Here is a 15,718-nt window from a genome sequence, read left to right as displayed (position 1 = left end):
AAAACTGGAACTAAAAACTTAGGCTATAACTAAAAGTACCAATTGAGGAAATAATAGGTCTTAAAGGGTTTCCGATTTTATGTACCTTAGGCAGACCGTACAAATAACCAGGCTTAAACCCTGAAGCAAATAAAGAACTATACGTAACTTCTCCAATCTTATCTCTCAGACCTCTTCGCAACCTATTTAGTTTGTCTTCTAATTTCAAAATGTGTCTTCTAATTTCAAAATGTGACTCGCAATATCTACATTTAAAATCCTAAATTTTGTATTGTCGGTGAGTATTTCATTAATTTTATCTAAATAATCGGACCTATTCATTAGTACAACACCCCTACCTTTATCTGGCTTGGTAATAACTATACTATTATCGTTCGTTTTATATATTTGGTAGTATTTTTGCTGCAGATTTTTTATGACAATTCATTTTATTGTAATTTCATTGATTCTCTTCCTTGTCGTTTTTTCAGCCTGATGATGAGGTTTTAGAACTCGAAAGCTTGTGTAATAAAGAATGTTCTTCCTGGTCTTGAGACTATATATATATATATATATATATATATATATATATATATATATATATATATATATTATATATATATATATATATATATTATATATATGTATATACACACATACACAATTATATATAGATATATATATATATTATATATAATATATATATATATATATATATATATATGTATATATATATATATATATATATATATATATATATATATATATATATATATATATATATATATATATATATATATATATATTATACTCTTGGATTAAAGTCCTTCTTTACTTAAAAGAGAGAAGTTTGTAAGTTCCAGGAAAACATCATTTGAAGATTAATCTTGAAGTTGTTTCTACTTTAAACCTCATATGATAAAGGAACTGCATTTTTTTCCTCGTATCCTAATCGAGTTTTTCTTTAAAATGAAATTTAAAATTGACTGATTAATGTCCATTGATTTTTGTTTGGTTTTATCCTTTTCGTCTCTTAATCCAGTTTTACTTTAAAAAAAAAATTATTGGTTAATATTCTTTTATTTTTGTTTTCACCACAGACAAAATTATGCTTCATCTAATTGGCTGTTATGTAATCCGTGTCAAGTTAAAATCGTCATTATTTTGTTGGTCGTTAACCTGAGATGCATTACGCCTTTTATAGTAATAGATGAACCCATATTTTAAAAGGCTAGATTAAATTTCTCCCTCGTTTAGCAAAAATGTGTCATTTTAGTGAAAATTAACTTGTAATAGTACTAATGTTGAAGAGCTTTAGAATGATTACCATTATTATTATTATTGGTATAATAAAATGTACAATTTTATTAGAACAAAAAAATTATCATTATTGGTACAGTAATCACACAGTGAAAATTAACTTGTAATACCACTAATGTTGAAAAACGTTTAAAAGATTATCATTATTATTGTTGGTATTATATGTACAATATAATTAGAACAAAAAAATTATCATTACTGATACAAGTATCATACAGGGAAAATTAACCTGTAATAGAACTTAGTTGGAAAAGCATAAGAAAGTGTATCATTATTATTGTTGGTCTTACAATAGGTACAGTATTAGTAATACCAAATTTTTATTATTATTATTATTATTATTATTATTATTATTATTATTATTATTATTATTATTATTATTTAATGAGTCTTTGCCGTTCTCATACAGAGTCTAAAAATTAACTTAGAAATGATAGTACTTAGTATTAGAAGCAATGGAAAGATTATCATTGTACTGGTATTATTATTATTATTATTATTATTATTATTATTATTATTATTATTATTATTATTCTTTCTCCCACAGACAGTCTAAGCTCGAGCGAACGAGCAGGGGAAACCAGGACCGACACCGTAGCCTCAGACACCGAGAAATCAGGTAATCTCTCCCTTCCCACGTGTTCGAATTTGCTCTCAAGGAGTCGAGGGTTTGCGCTCTCCGTGTTCCCACGGGAGTCGACTCAGGTTTACCCTGTTGTATTATATCTTAAAATTACGGGAAGCCGAAGTCGATTTTTAAAGGATACGAAGGCAGTCATTTTGGATGACTTTGGATAGCAAAATGTTTCGTAGCAAGATTTTAAAAATTTGTTAAGTAATATTTTTTAATATTTATTGGATTTATTGGTTTAACGATGGTTAATTAATGTTATTCTTTTCTTTTTAATCTTTGTTTTCTTAGTTAATTATGCAAAGATAGCTTTTTAGTTTTTCAATTATCTTATTTTTATAATTGTACAGGTAATTGCTTATTGACCTAATCAAGTTATATATATTGTGAATTACCTTTTAGCGATAGTTAAATAAGATTATTTTAATTTTACCTTACAATTTATTCTCATCATTCAGTTACGAATTTTTAGATATTTCTTTACATACCCAGTTTCTCCACTAAAATTAATATATTTGCTTTTTTTTTTATCTATTTAATCAATCAGTTACCAATTCATAGGTATTTCTTCATATACCTTATGTCTCCACTGAAAAAAGTTATTATTTACCAATTTATAGATGTTTATGTATTTATTTAACTTTCAACTAAAACAACATTCTGATCCCATTAAGCAAAATTGACCAAACACTCGAGTCATTTAATTTAGCTGAACACAAAACCATCGTGTCCAATTTCAACTTGAGGATTAGAAACAAAAAAAGGCCTGGAAAGTAATTAACTGCGAAACATGGGACTTCATTAAGTACACAAAGTCCTCCAAAATGGCTGAAAAGGCTTAATCAGGAATATAAGGTCTCATTTTGGACAAAGCACTGGGCTGGGTGAGTACTGAAAAAAAAAAAAATAGTCGAAATGAAAGTCGTGACTTGTCGAGACTCGATTCCAGAGAATGAGAGTCATTTTAGAATTCTTTTTTTTTTTTTGTGGTGCGTTTGAGATGGATTCAAGGGAATGAAAGTCTCTTTAGAAAGTTTTTTTGGGGCGTTTTAGATGGAAGAGAAATATCTGTCAAGACTTTCTGAATTGAAAGGCGAATTTTTGTCAAGACTTTTTGTAAATCAATCCAGGTGTCTTTGTTTTCAAAATTGTTGTGACCTGATGAAAGTCTTTTTAGAAAGTTGTTTTGGGCGTCGTAAGACAGAAGTCAAATATCTGTCAACATTTTCTAAAATAGAAATCGAATGTTTGTCAAGACTTTAGAAAATAGTCTTGGTGTCTTTCTTTACAAATTTTTGAGACTTGTCGAGATTTTTTATTAAAGAGAATTGATGATGTTTCACCACCCGTCAGATTATTTTTCAGAGAGAATTGATATTTTAATACCTGTCAAGATTTTTAGTTAAAGCGAATTGCAAAATATTTCATAATCCATGTTGAAAGAGTACATAGATATTTTCCTTTTGAGAGAATTACATTCTTTCAAGATTTAATTCAAAATGATAACTAATTATCTTAAATTAATTAAAAATAACAATTTTCTTAAAGCAAATGGAATTTGTTAATGAGTGACAAAGACTTGAAAAATTTTTTAAAGTTACAGTTATTATCTTATTGATATTAAAGTCTTTTCCTTTGAAAGTTTGATGCATTTTTTAAGTGTTGATAATTTTGCTGATAAAAGTAAGGCTTTTTTTCGTTTTTTTAAGGGGAACTTGGAAGAATTAAAATGAAAGTTGAGACTTGCCAGAATTATATGATAACTAGAAAGCAAATCTTGTGTGAACAGATGAGTAACCAAGACTTTTGAAGTCTATAAGTCTTTAAAAAAAAGTCTATAAGTTCCTTTAAAAAAAGTCTATAAGTTCCTTTAAAAACAAGAGTAAAAAACAACTGAGATGTGAAGATTTACTGAAAAACATAAGTCTATAACATCATAATATCATAAAGTCAAGTCTTGTCAAGTCTTTGTCAACACTGGAGATAAAAAAAAAAGTCAAATATTGACAAGATTTCACGAAAGTCAAGATTCGTTGGGGGAGGAATAATTGTGAAAGCCCTTTCGCTGATCAAGAGATGAAAGTTGAGACATGTCAAGACTTTAAAAAAAATTCTGAAAGTTCAATTTTTTTTTTTTCTTAATTTCATTTAGTTTTCTTCCACATCCATTTCAGTTTCAGCCTAAAACATCGCATGATGTTATGTGAATGTAGCTTGTCCGTCAGTGCTTTTGATGTCCAATTTTGATTTTAAGTTTACCTGGACAGAACTTGAAAAAATTTACTAAAGTTCTAAATTTTTTTCTTATCTTTAAAATGTGAAGGAATTTTGAATGTCCCTAAAAACAAGTCTGTATTTTAGACTTCATTGCCTTTTTTGAGACTTTAGCTCAGAATGTTGTGTGTTTCATTTCATATGGTGATATATTTTCAAGCAAAGACTTAATTTAAGATTTTACTTTTTTAAGAAAGATTCTATATCTTTTTATTCATATTTTTAGTCTGTTTTGTATAGATCTTATGTATAGTTATTATTTGTATATCATTATGTGTTGGCTATGGACGGAAAAGGAAAGATTTTTATGTGTTGACGGTAAAAATCGGCAGCCGATATCACTGTGACCAATGGTGGGGACTGAGCATGAGCATCCGCCAATCAGGATTATCCCCCAAGACATCGGCTGCGGAAATTTACTGTCAGCTAAAAAAAATAAAAACGACTTTCATGACTTTAAGTAATCTGTGAACCCCTTGGGTTTATACTGTTTATGCGTGGTTCAGATACCACATCAATCAGTTGACTATATATTAAATTAATAGCTGGTTACACTGAAACTAAAGAAAGGTATATTAATGTAAAAGTCTAATCCAGCTGAAATTACTATTTAATTAAAGAATTTTTCTTATCCTTTTCCATCGATAGCTAAAAATGATCAATATATAAACATGTACCTCTACTCTGTTTGCATGTTTAACAAATTTTGTCGTAGCAGTAGTTACTGCAACCCTACTGCATCCGTCCTTATTGACTCGCATTGTGCTGATAAACAAGACCCTGTTATGAGTTGATAATCTTGCCTGTTCGTGATGTTGTTGACATGGCTAATGGAACCCCCTTTTTTAACATCGTATGCGCTAAATCTGATTTTTTATTTAATGCTTCTGGAACGAAAGCATGGTATGAGAATGTCATAGTTGCAAGTAATATTTAACGTCTAATAACCAAAAAAGCTTACTTAGCTGAGTCCGTGGTTCGTCTTCCACTGCAGTCAGTAGGTTCTTCTTTAGATGAATGCTTCTGATGTATAAAATATATGAAAAGTTCCTTGTGTAGTGTAGTGCCAGTGCCAAGTCGTGCCATACTTTAAGGTAAGGAATTCTAATCAGTAAGCTAAAAAATGTTTCTTTAACTGAATGCGACATAAAAAAATACACAGCGGAGATGCTTCTTAACGAAAAAAATTTAAATACGTTTTAATATGAAAATTGATTCCTTGTAAAGAACCAAATTTCCCGAGACTCTTGTTGTGTGGATAACTCTCTCAGCTAAGTGAGCCCAAGAACACAGTGTTGTTGTTGTTGTTTTTTGTTGTTTTCCTCGAATTTGTTTGGCGTTTCGACTCAAAAAAATCTTTCTTAAGACGATACTCCAGCATGGGGAGTGTGTTTTGAAATTTTGATTTTTTTTTTTTTTTTTAGTTTTTTGTAAATACTTTCGTGCAATGTAGTTCTTCTGTGGGCTTATCCGACTTACCGTTTGCTATTAATTTTTCATTTCTTTTATACATTCGTGTTATACATTGTATGACTTCTCTTTTACATTTTATTATACATTATATAACTTCTCTTTTACATTTTATTATACATTGTATAACTTCTCTTTTACTTTTTTTTTATCATACATTGCATAACTTCTCTTTTACATTTCTATTATACATCGTATAGCTTCTCTTTTACATTTTAATTATACATTTATGTCTTCATAAACTCCACTTAAATTATTCATTCATAAAATTTACACACGATACAAATTATTCATTCATAACATTCCCACGATACTACAAAAACTCTTGGTAGTTCTGTCATAGTCGCGTTGTGTACGAGATGTGTATGGTACTTGTTTCTTTCCAAATTTGGTGACATTTTGTAGTTTCCCGTATCAGTATTCGCAAAGGCGTCTACACAAACTATCTACATGTTGTGTAGCGTGATTGAGGAGAGCTGTTAATCAGCTCAGTGGGCTGGTAAAACTAAGGTATACTTACTTTTGACATTCTCTGTAGACTGAGATTGAAAAGGATTCTTATAATTTTGTTTCAGGTGGCTTATGAATGCGTATATATTCTCTCTCTCTCTCTCTCTCTCTCTCTCTCTCTCTCTCTCTCTCTCTCTCTCTCTCTCTCTCTCTCTCTCTCGCTTTTTTCCTAATTAACAATTATAATTGTCAGTGTAAGAAAGTAAAAATAATTCATTTGATTGCACAATGTATACATTTGATCACAAACATACATACACACACGCATATATATAATTATATATATGTGTATGTTTGTGTGTATATATCAACGTCATTTTATTTCGCAACGTAAATCCCATTCTAATAAAAACACTGAACATGAACATGAAGAAATTAGCTACTGTATATGTTAAAAGGAACTAATGATTCATGTTTTAAAATTTCGTGTACAAAAGTAAACCTGCATACTAACTATTGAATAATGCCCATTGCAATTTGTTATATAGATTTAAAACATTTACAGGGAAGACTAAATTTCTTATGATAGGAATTAGATTTTCAGTTCTTTTCAAATTAAATTTCAATATATATATATATATATATATATATATATATATATATATATATATATATATATATATATATATATATATATATATGTGTGTGTGTGTGTGTGTGTGTGTGTGTGTGTGTATGTATGTATGTATAGAATTTATCTGACTATTTTTGTTATGATTTTTCCATATTGATATATATGGAAATAAGCGTTTTCTGTTTATTTCTATCTCAGCAAATATTGAAATCATTCTCATATATACAATTTATATGGAAATTATTACCCTTCCTTGCAACAAGGCCATTTAACATTGCAATTCTGTAATAACGTACTGTAATTACATAACTAAACAAGTAAAAAATGCGCCGAAATGTCTTCGGCACAATCGAGTTTTCTGTACAGCCGCTACAGCGTATAATCTAGGCCACCGAAAATAGATCTTTCAGTGGTCTCGGTATAATGCTGTATGAGCAGCGGCCCATGAATCTTTAGCCACGGCCCGGTGGTGGCCTGTACTATAGCGTTGTCAGATGCACGATCATGGCTAAATTTAACCTTGAATAAACTAAAAACTACTAAGGCTAGAGGGCTGCAAGTTGGTATTGTTGATTATTAGAGGTTGGATGATCAACATACCAATTTGCAGCCCTCTACCCTGAGTAGTTTTTAAGATCTGACGGCGGACAGAACAAGTGTGGACAGAAAATGTGCGGACAGAAAAAAGTGCGGACGAACAGACAAAGCCGGCACAATAGTTTTCTTTTACAGAAAACTAAAAGTCACGTGTTATATATACCCCGAGACAGCCATACAAGGCTACATGCCCCTGTAATTCTGTAACTCAAGTAAAACTCGATTGCGTGTTAACTACAATACAAGGAATTCGATATTTAAAAACTCATCTGACCTTACGTATAACCGCGTCACGCCGACGTGGCGTCTCGCAGGCGTAACGGGACGTTACGCAGTCGTAACAGGAGATGAGATAAAGGCGTTAATGAAGAACACTCAGGTAAGATAAGTACCTTTATCGATTTATAGGTTCTGCAGAGTTTAGTTAGGCCTAAGGCCCAGTAGGAGGTAGGGGCTTGGTAAGAGCGTTGATTTAGCAGTTGAAGATGAACAAATCTATAAGTGACAGAGTAATTGAAAAATATTTTTATTAGTATTATAATTAGCATAATTGGTTCCTGATTCTTATATATATATATATTATATATATATATATATATATATATATATATATATATATATATATATATATATATAGAGAGAGATAGAGAGAGAGAGAGAGAGAGAGAGAGAGAGAGAGAGAGAGAGAGAGAGAGAGAATATATAAATATATAGGAGAGTGAAATAAATTATAGAATATATGGTTAATTAAAAATTACGCCAGTTCCTTTGTATATATATATATATATATATATATATATATATATATATATATATATATATATATATGTGTGTGTGTGTGTGTGTGTGCATGTGCGTATGTTTATGTGCGCCTCTTATCTCATCACAGTTATTAAAACCGTCTGAGATAACCAACAAACGGGATAACATCCCAGAGTGCGAATTCGGAAAGCGTCAAAAAAAAAAAAAAAAAAATTCAATCACCGAAAGTTTTGCGCTTCAATGGTAATGACGTTTTGGCGTCGTATGCTAATGAGGGGAGGGGAGGGGGAGGGGAGATATGAAGGGGGAAGGGGCCACATTCGGCTGCTCGTCCCCTGCGCTGCCGAATTCGCAGCCATTTTCTGCTGAATGGTTTGTGCCTCTTTTGCATAACGCTGTATAAACGCCGGTAATGAGTCTTCGTTCGTACCGATTGCGTTTGTTGCTGCGTGGCGAGAGATATGAGTTGTTACAGGGAAGGGGAAAGCGTATGCTTTCGTTTGTTTTGAGAGCATGCACAAACACGCGTATGTACTTTATATATATATATATATATATATATATATATATATATATATATATATATATATATATATATATATATATATATATATATATATATATTTATATATATATATACAGTATATATATGCACAAACATATATATATATATATATATATATATATATATATATATATATATATATATATATATATATATATATATATATTTAATATATATATGTATATATATATTGCGTTTGTTATATTTTAAAATTCATTTATTTAGGTTTCCCTTCAATTTCAAGTGTCAGTTTCAATTCCTTATTAAAAGCTCTCTTTCTCTGTTTCCCCTTAATTTTACTTTATTTTTTTTTACAGTCGAGATTTTTATTCATTTCTCTTCTTAAAGTGACACCGAATATTCATAATCACGTTTGGCCAGATTCATTTGTAATCCTCTTTCTGGGATTTTCCTCGTTAAATCCTTTTTAAAATGGCGATTCATAATGAGTCGTGATTCTCGTGAAGTAGCGAAGATTCATCTTGAAGAGTCCTTGGAATCACTTGAATCTTAGTTACAATTAAAATTTTAGTATTTGATATTTACTGTGTCAATATTAAAATAAAAATAAATAACATTTTTGTGTCACACCTTAATATTGTTTATATCTCTCTCTCTCTCTCTCTCTCTCTCTCTCTCTCTCTCTCTCTCTCTCTCTCTCTCTCTCCGTTCACATCATCCTTTGCATGACTATTATTTCTTTATGCTCCTTCCACCTTTGATAAACCACCTCCCTCCTCCTCCTCCTCCTCCTCCTCCTCCTCCTCCTCCTCCTCCTCCTCCTCCTCCTCCTCCTCCTCCTCCTCCTCCTCCCCGCGTGCTCATTTATCAAGGGCCTCCTTTCATCCTGTCTCGCAAAAACTTGGGTGTGCAATAATTGTTGGCGTAACCTTGGACGCAGACGATTGTCATTCTCTCTCTCTCTCTCTCTCTCTCTCTCTCTCTCTCTCTCTCTCTCTCTCTCTCTCTCTCTCTCGGTTTATTCTTCGTATTTTCTATCGAATGAAATTTCCTCTCTATCACTTGGTTCTTTATTACTGTCTCTCTCTCTCTCTCTCTCTCTCTCTCTCTCTCTCTCTCTCTCTCGTTTTATTATTCGTATTTTCTATCGAAAGAAATTCTCTCTCTACCTCTCTCTACCACTTGATTCTTAGTTACTGTTCTCTCTCTCTCTCTCTCTCTCTCTCTCTCTCTCTCTCTCTCTCTCTCTCTCTCTCTCTTTTAGGAGATAGGATAATCCTTGGATAACGGATCCAGAGCAAGACAAAAAATATAAAAAGGGTAAAAAATGAAATACAACAGAAGAGAAACATATCCCTGACATTTATTTTGGTAAATAAGTTGGTCATTGTGTCATTTGGTCATTTTCAGAGGACGTGATGCGGTTCGGTATGGACGTAATAAATGTCAGTGTTAAGAAAACTCTAAAATTACAAACTTTTGGAAAATAATGTTTTCAGTGTTTAAAATGGGACTTTTTCTGACTGGGAAATTCTTTAACCATATTAATATTCTGTTATTTTTTATATATTGGAACGCTACTAGCAAATGTTCAATGTTAAAAACATTCCAAAATAAAAGACATCTGCAAAATAATGTTTGCCATGTTTATCGCGGGGCCTTTTCTGATGGGGAAATTTTTAACCATATTAATATTTCTTTTTATTTTTATTTTTGTATATTGAAACTTTTAGCTAATGAATTTGTAACCTGAGCTCATTTGAAAATTGACACCATTATTATCGTGCGATGTAAAGTAAAGATAATTTTGGAATTAGCTCAGTGGTCTAGTTCATAATAATAATAATAATAATAATAATAATAATAATAATAATAATAATAATAATAATAATAATTTGACCTTATCTTTATTATACTTTGTAAAGATGAGTTTGGAATATATATATATATATATATATATATATATATATATATATATATATATATATATATATATATATATATACTGTATATATATATATATATATATATATATATATATATATATATATACTGTATATATATATATATATATAGATGTATGTATGTATGCATGTATATATGTATGTAAGCTTGTATATTTATAGAGGTGTTATTTCAGTCAGTGCACCATTTAGCTCAAGGAAGGGAAGACCATTCTACTCTCAGGTACCCTCATAACACGAGTCACCTACTGCTCAAGTTTGGAATTCTCTTCCTCCTTACATTTTCCCATAAAAGAAGTTTTGCTCAGTTTTTTCTCCTGTCATCTTCGGCCCTTGACTAATTAAGGCCACGGGATCGCCCATCCCTTTGGCCTCCACCTTGAAAAAAAATTGTTTAAAAATATTTCCCCTTGACAACAATAAGCCTAGATCGCTTTGCTTCAGACACAAATAGCAATTAGTAATTACAGATGAAACTTATCCGCATAGTCCACAAATACATAAATTACAGTTGCACACATTGGTAATCATTACCTTGTACCTACCTGGAGTTTAATTACACCTGGATCATAACATACCTGGTTTTATGATATTCATTTTGACAGCCGTAATTCGAAGCGTTCGTCTGATCGTCGATAATTGGCGAGGCTGTAATTAGAATTAGTCTGATACGTAATTGCTAATGAAATTAATGTTTTCGATTGGAAGAAAAATATTCGTATTGTACTTTTTTGACTTCATATTAATTGCTTTCATCTAGCTTTGTGTGTTCTTTTCTAATACCTGTTATTGTATTTCATTTTTTTTTATCTTACCGTTCTTCTTAATCTGTCATTTTCATCTATTTCATTTTGTTTCTGAAGTATGTATAATTATTCATATATATTTCAAGTATTTATTAGGAAAGGTTATTCATTATTTAACAGATGAATTCCATCTCTTCATTATTATTATTATTATTATTATTATTATTATTATTATTATTATTATTATTATTATTATTAATGTCCCCATACCGTAAAAAAATAACGGTAATATGAAAGAGGAACGAGAATACGAAGATGCACTAACCATCATTAAAGAAAAAGAAAACCACACTTTAGTAGTTTTGTTACAATACCACTTCAGTCTGAAGGGGTATTAGCCTTCAGTCTGAAGGGGAATCGGACGTCAGTCTGAAGTGGGCTTGGTCGTCAGTCTGAACGGGACTGGTCGTCAGCCTGAAGGGGAGTTCGGTGTGATTCTGAATGAGAATATTAGGACGTCAGTCTGAAGGGGAATCGGCCGTTCGTCTGAATGTGAATCGGACGTCAGTCTGAATGGGAATCGGGCGTTAGTCTGAAAGGAAATTCGATGTCAGTCTGAATGGGAATTCGATGTCAGTCTGAAAGAGAATCGGACGTCAGTCTGAATGGGAATTCGATGTCAGTCTGAATGGGAATTCAATGTCAGTCTGAATGGGAATCAGACGTCAGTCTGAATGGGAATTGGGCGTCAGTCTGAAGGGGAACTGGACTGTTTTGGTTCTGTCATTTACTGTGATCAACAGCCCGTGGGGATTTTTTCTTCCCCAGTTTTGGGGAATTCGAAGGAAGTCTCAAGTGGGGGAGAGTGAGGGGATAATTATGAATAGCACCTGCAAACAGAGAGAGAGAGAGAGGAAATGGAGGTAAAAATGACAGGAATACGATTATATGCTGGAATGAAATTGATGAGAAATAAAAAGAAAGAATAAAAAACAAAATATCACAGAGAGAGAGAGAGAGAGAGAGAGAGAGAGAGAGAGAGAGAGAGAGAGAGAGAGAGAGAGAGAGATTCCTACATCAGTAACCAAAGAAAATGGAGAAACCTCACGAGTTAGGAAACATCAGCCAAAAGTAAATGTAACAAAAAATAAAAGATTATAACCAAAAACATCTATCGTTTTACGAAACGATCCTTAGCATCTTCATTTACTAGAGTCACCCATATACCCTTCATCCCGTTTTCTGTAACCGTGATGACGGAGCCTGAAGACTTCAGAAAAGAATCAGTGGGAGGTGTCAGGTTCAGTGAAGCGGAAACTTGAATTGAAAGACATTTGTTTTACGTAACACTTTGAATATGATGTGGGAAGTGATGTGTTTATCAGTAGTTGTTGATAAAATTCCTTTCCATAGATTTTACTGTTAGATTTTTAATAGTGGAGGTGAAACGTGTGAATGCTAATTCATGTTTAGAATGTGTAGATATTCATGATTAAAAATTTTAACACTGCCGGAATGAGCACAGGGAAAGATTACGTTAGATCATTTTAACAATTTATCTGAGGAAGTAGAAGGTATCCCAAATTTGATATTTAACATTGCCAGAAAGAGAACAGAGAAAAATATCGTTAAGTAATTTTAACACTTTTATCTGAGGAACCAAAAGGTATCCCAAATTTGGTGTTCAACATTACCAGAAAGAGCAGAGAAAAGGTTTTTGTTAAATAATTTTAACACTTTTATCTAAGGAATCAAAAGGTATCCCAAATTTGATTGCAACATCGCCAGAAAGAGAAGAGAGAAAAAATTGTTAAAAATTTTAACACTTTTATCTGAGGAACCAAAAGGTATCCCAAATTTGCAATTTACCATTGCCAAAAGAGCAGAGAGAGAGTTTTGTTAAATAATTTTAACAATTTATGTAAGGCAGTAGAAGGTATCCCAATATTGAAATCCCTATTTTGCCTCTTTTTCTAAGTATTTTCCATCTTTGTAATTGAGCAACTCACAGATACGCCACGTAACACTCAACCAATCACACAATATGAAACATATATTTAGCCAAACATTCCGAAGTAAACCTTTAGAAAAGACATCGCATTCTGTAATTGTTATCTGCCTTGTTAACTGATTCTCTCTCTCTCTCTCTCTCTCTCTCTCTCTCTCTCTCTCTCTCTCTCTCTCTCTCTCTCTCTCTCTCAAAATTACCCCCAAATGCAATAGAATGAAAGAAGTCTTATAGGTTTTAGAATTTTTTTCAACTCTCTCTCTCTCTCTCTCTCTCTCTCTCTCTCTCTCTCTCTCTCTCTCTCTCTCTCTCTCTCAAGTCCCAGCACCACTCCCACCAAATCAGAATCGATAGCAGACACCAGGGAAAGGGCGTGAAGACATAATGTTGCGGGTGCTGACAGCACTTCCAGCCCATCATCAAACTCATCCTCACCTGCCCCTGGAAGGACCTGGAAGGACCCATGAGGGCCCATTCCAGGTTCACCCCCAACCCACGAGAGTCCATGGCCTTCCCCAACCCCCTCCCCACCCACCCCATCTGTCTCCTTACCTGGTAGAACCATGGAGCGTACGTTCATTAGCATATCGGATGTGAACACTTCCTGTTGAGTTGGGGGTAGGGTCCAGGTACTAGTGGAGTGTGGGTACTGGTTTACGGATTGGGGCCCTGTTTCCATGAGGATTCCAGGACAGGTTTCAGGGAGATTCCAGGACGGGTGTCAGGGAGATCCCAGGACGGGTTTCAGGGAGATTCCAGGACGGGTTTCAAAGAGATTCCAGGACGGGTTTCAAGGAGATTCCAGGACGGGTTTCAAGGAGATTCCAGGACGGGTTTCAGGAGATTCAAGGACGGGTTTCAGGGAGGTTCCATGGAGAGTCCAAGACAGGTTTCAGGGATATTCCAGGACGGGTTCCAGGGGAATTCCAGGACGGGCTCCAGGGAGTGAGAACCCGTGTTAAGGGGGATTCCAGGACGGGCTTCAGGGAGTGGGGGACCCATGTTCCAGGGAGATTCCAGGACGGGTTTCAGAGAGATTCCATGACGGGTTTCAGGGAGATTCCATGATGGATTACAGGGAGATTCCAGGACAGGTTCCAGGGAAATTCCTGGTTGGGTTCCTAGTACCTTTGCCTCCTCCCAAAGGAGGTTTTCCTATATCTGGAACCCAACTCCTCTTATTCCAACTCCACCTTTCCTCCCCCACCCTTCTTGATCAGTTCGTTCTTCTTCCCCCTTCTTCTCCCAATTCCTGTGATTACTCCCCTCCCACCACCTTCCTCTCCTCCTCTCCCCTTCGCTGGATTAACCCTCCCCCTCCTTAAATTCTCATCTACTTTCTGTTTTCTTTTTATACGCATCATCACCCTGGTACCACCTTGTACCTGTTGTTTTCTCCCTAGTATTACTACCTGGAAATATATTTTTTGTTATGCTCCGCTGTTTTCGTCGTCTGTGCAATCATAATTCTTCTGGGAACCTTCTTCACGTTCAAATTGCAATTCAGGTTGCTATATTTTTACATAAAAACAAAATATCACTATCGTAGATCGTTATCTCCACTATCATCATCATTATCATCATTATTATTATTATTGTGGTCAAGGCGACATATCACTCTGTAGAGATTTTACCTGAACTAGGTGTTCCCCATGCCGCATGCGCGCTCTTGTTCAGCGGTATATACCTGTCGTCTGTTGTATATCATAAACGGATGACTGTGAAGAATTGCAGGGAGTGGGATATATAGAGATTTGTTAATTCTGATGATTTAAAATGAATAGAAATAGAATATATATATATATATATATATATATATATATATATATATATATATATATATATATATATATATAAATATATATATATATATATATATATATATATATATATATATATATATATATATATATATATATATATATATATAAATATATATATATATATATATATATATATATATATATATAAATATATATATATATATATATATAAATATATATATATATATATATATATATGTGTGTGTGTGTGTGTGTGTGTGAGTGTGTGCGTATGAATTATATACGTATATATAGTATATATATACATACATACATACATTTAAATTCCAAAACAAACAAATATGCCAAACGAGCATTTTTCAATTAAACTTTGAACATCTTGTTAATACCAGATCAGTCACGATACCGAGAATAATTCGCAACATTTTGCGAAAGCTTACCTTTGCTGCTCTCATGTTCAATAATAACAATAATTATTGGCGGCCAATAATCTTTCAAATGTATAATCCTACTGTGTTGATTACATTCCCCTCGTCAGTGTTGATTGGTTGATTAGTTGCTTGTGATGCAGAG

The 15,718-nt window shown here is 32.9% G+C and overlaps 1 protein-coding gene across 50 annotated transcripts in view; it reads left to right on the top strand.

The window, feature by feature from the left end:
* Window positions 1–15,718, top strand: part of LOC136825405 (uncharacterized) — a 979,501-nt gene that overhangs the window by 603,546 nt on the left and 360,237 nt on the right. For all 50 annotated transcript variants that reach the window (XR_010849324.1, XR_010849322.1, XR_010849327.1 and 47 more), the window contains one exon: window positions 1,847–1,918. Coding sequence is in view for 43 of the 50 variants with exons in the window: in XM_067081764.1 (XP_066937865.1) it covers window positions 1,847–1,918 (72 nt within the window). In the remaining 7 variants the exon portion in view is untranslated. The remainder of the gene's footprint in view (window positions 1–1,846; window positions 1,919–15,718) is intronic.

This window comes from Macrobrachium rosenbergii, chromosome 37 (assembly GCF_040412425.1).
Source record: "Macrobrachium rosenbergii isolate ZJJX-2024 chromosome 37, ASM4041242v1, whole genome shotgun sequence".
In the NCBI taxonomy this organism is placed as follows: domain Eukaryota; kingdom Metazoa; phylum Arthropoda; class Malacostraca; order Decapoda; family Palaemonidae; genus Macrobrachium; species Macrobrachium rosenbergii.
This window is presented reverse-complemented; position numbering and strand designations above follow the sequence as displayed.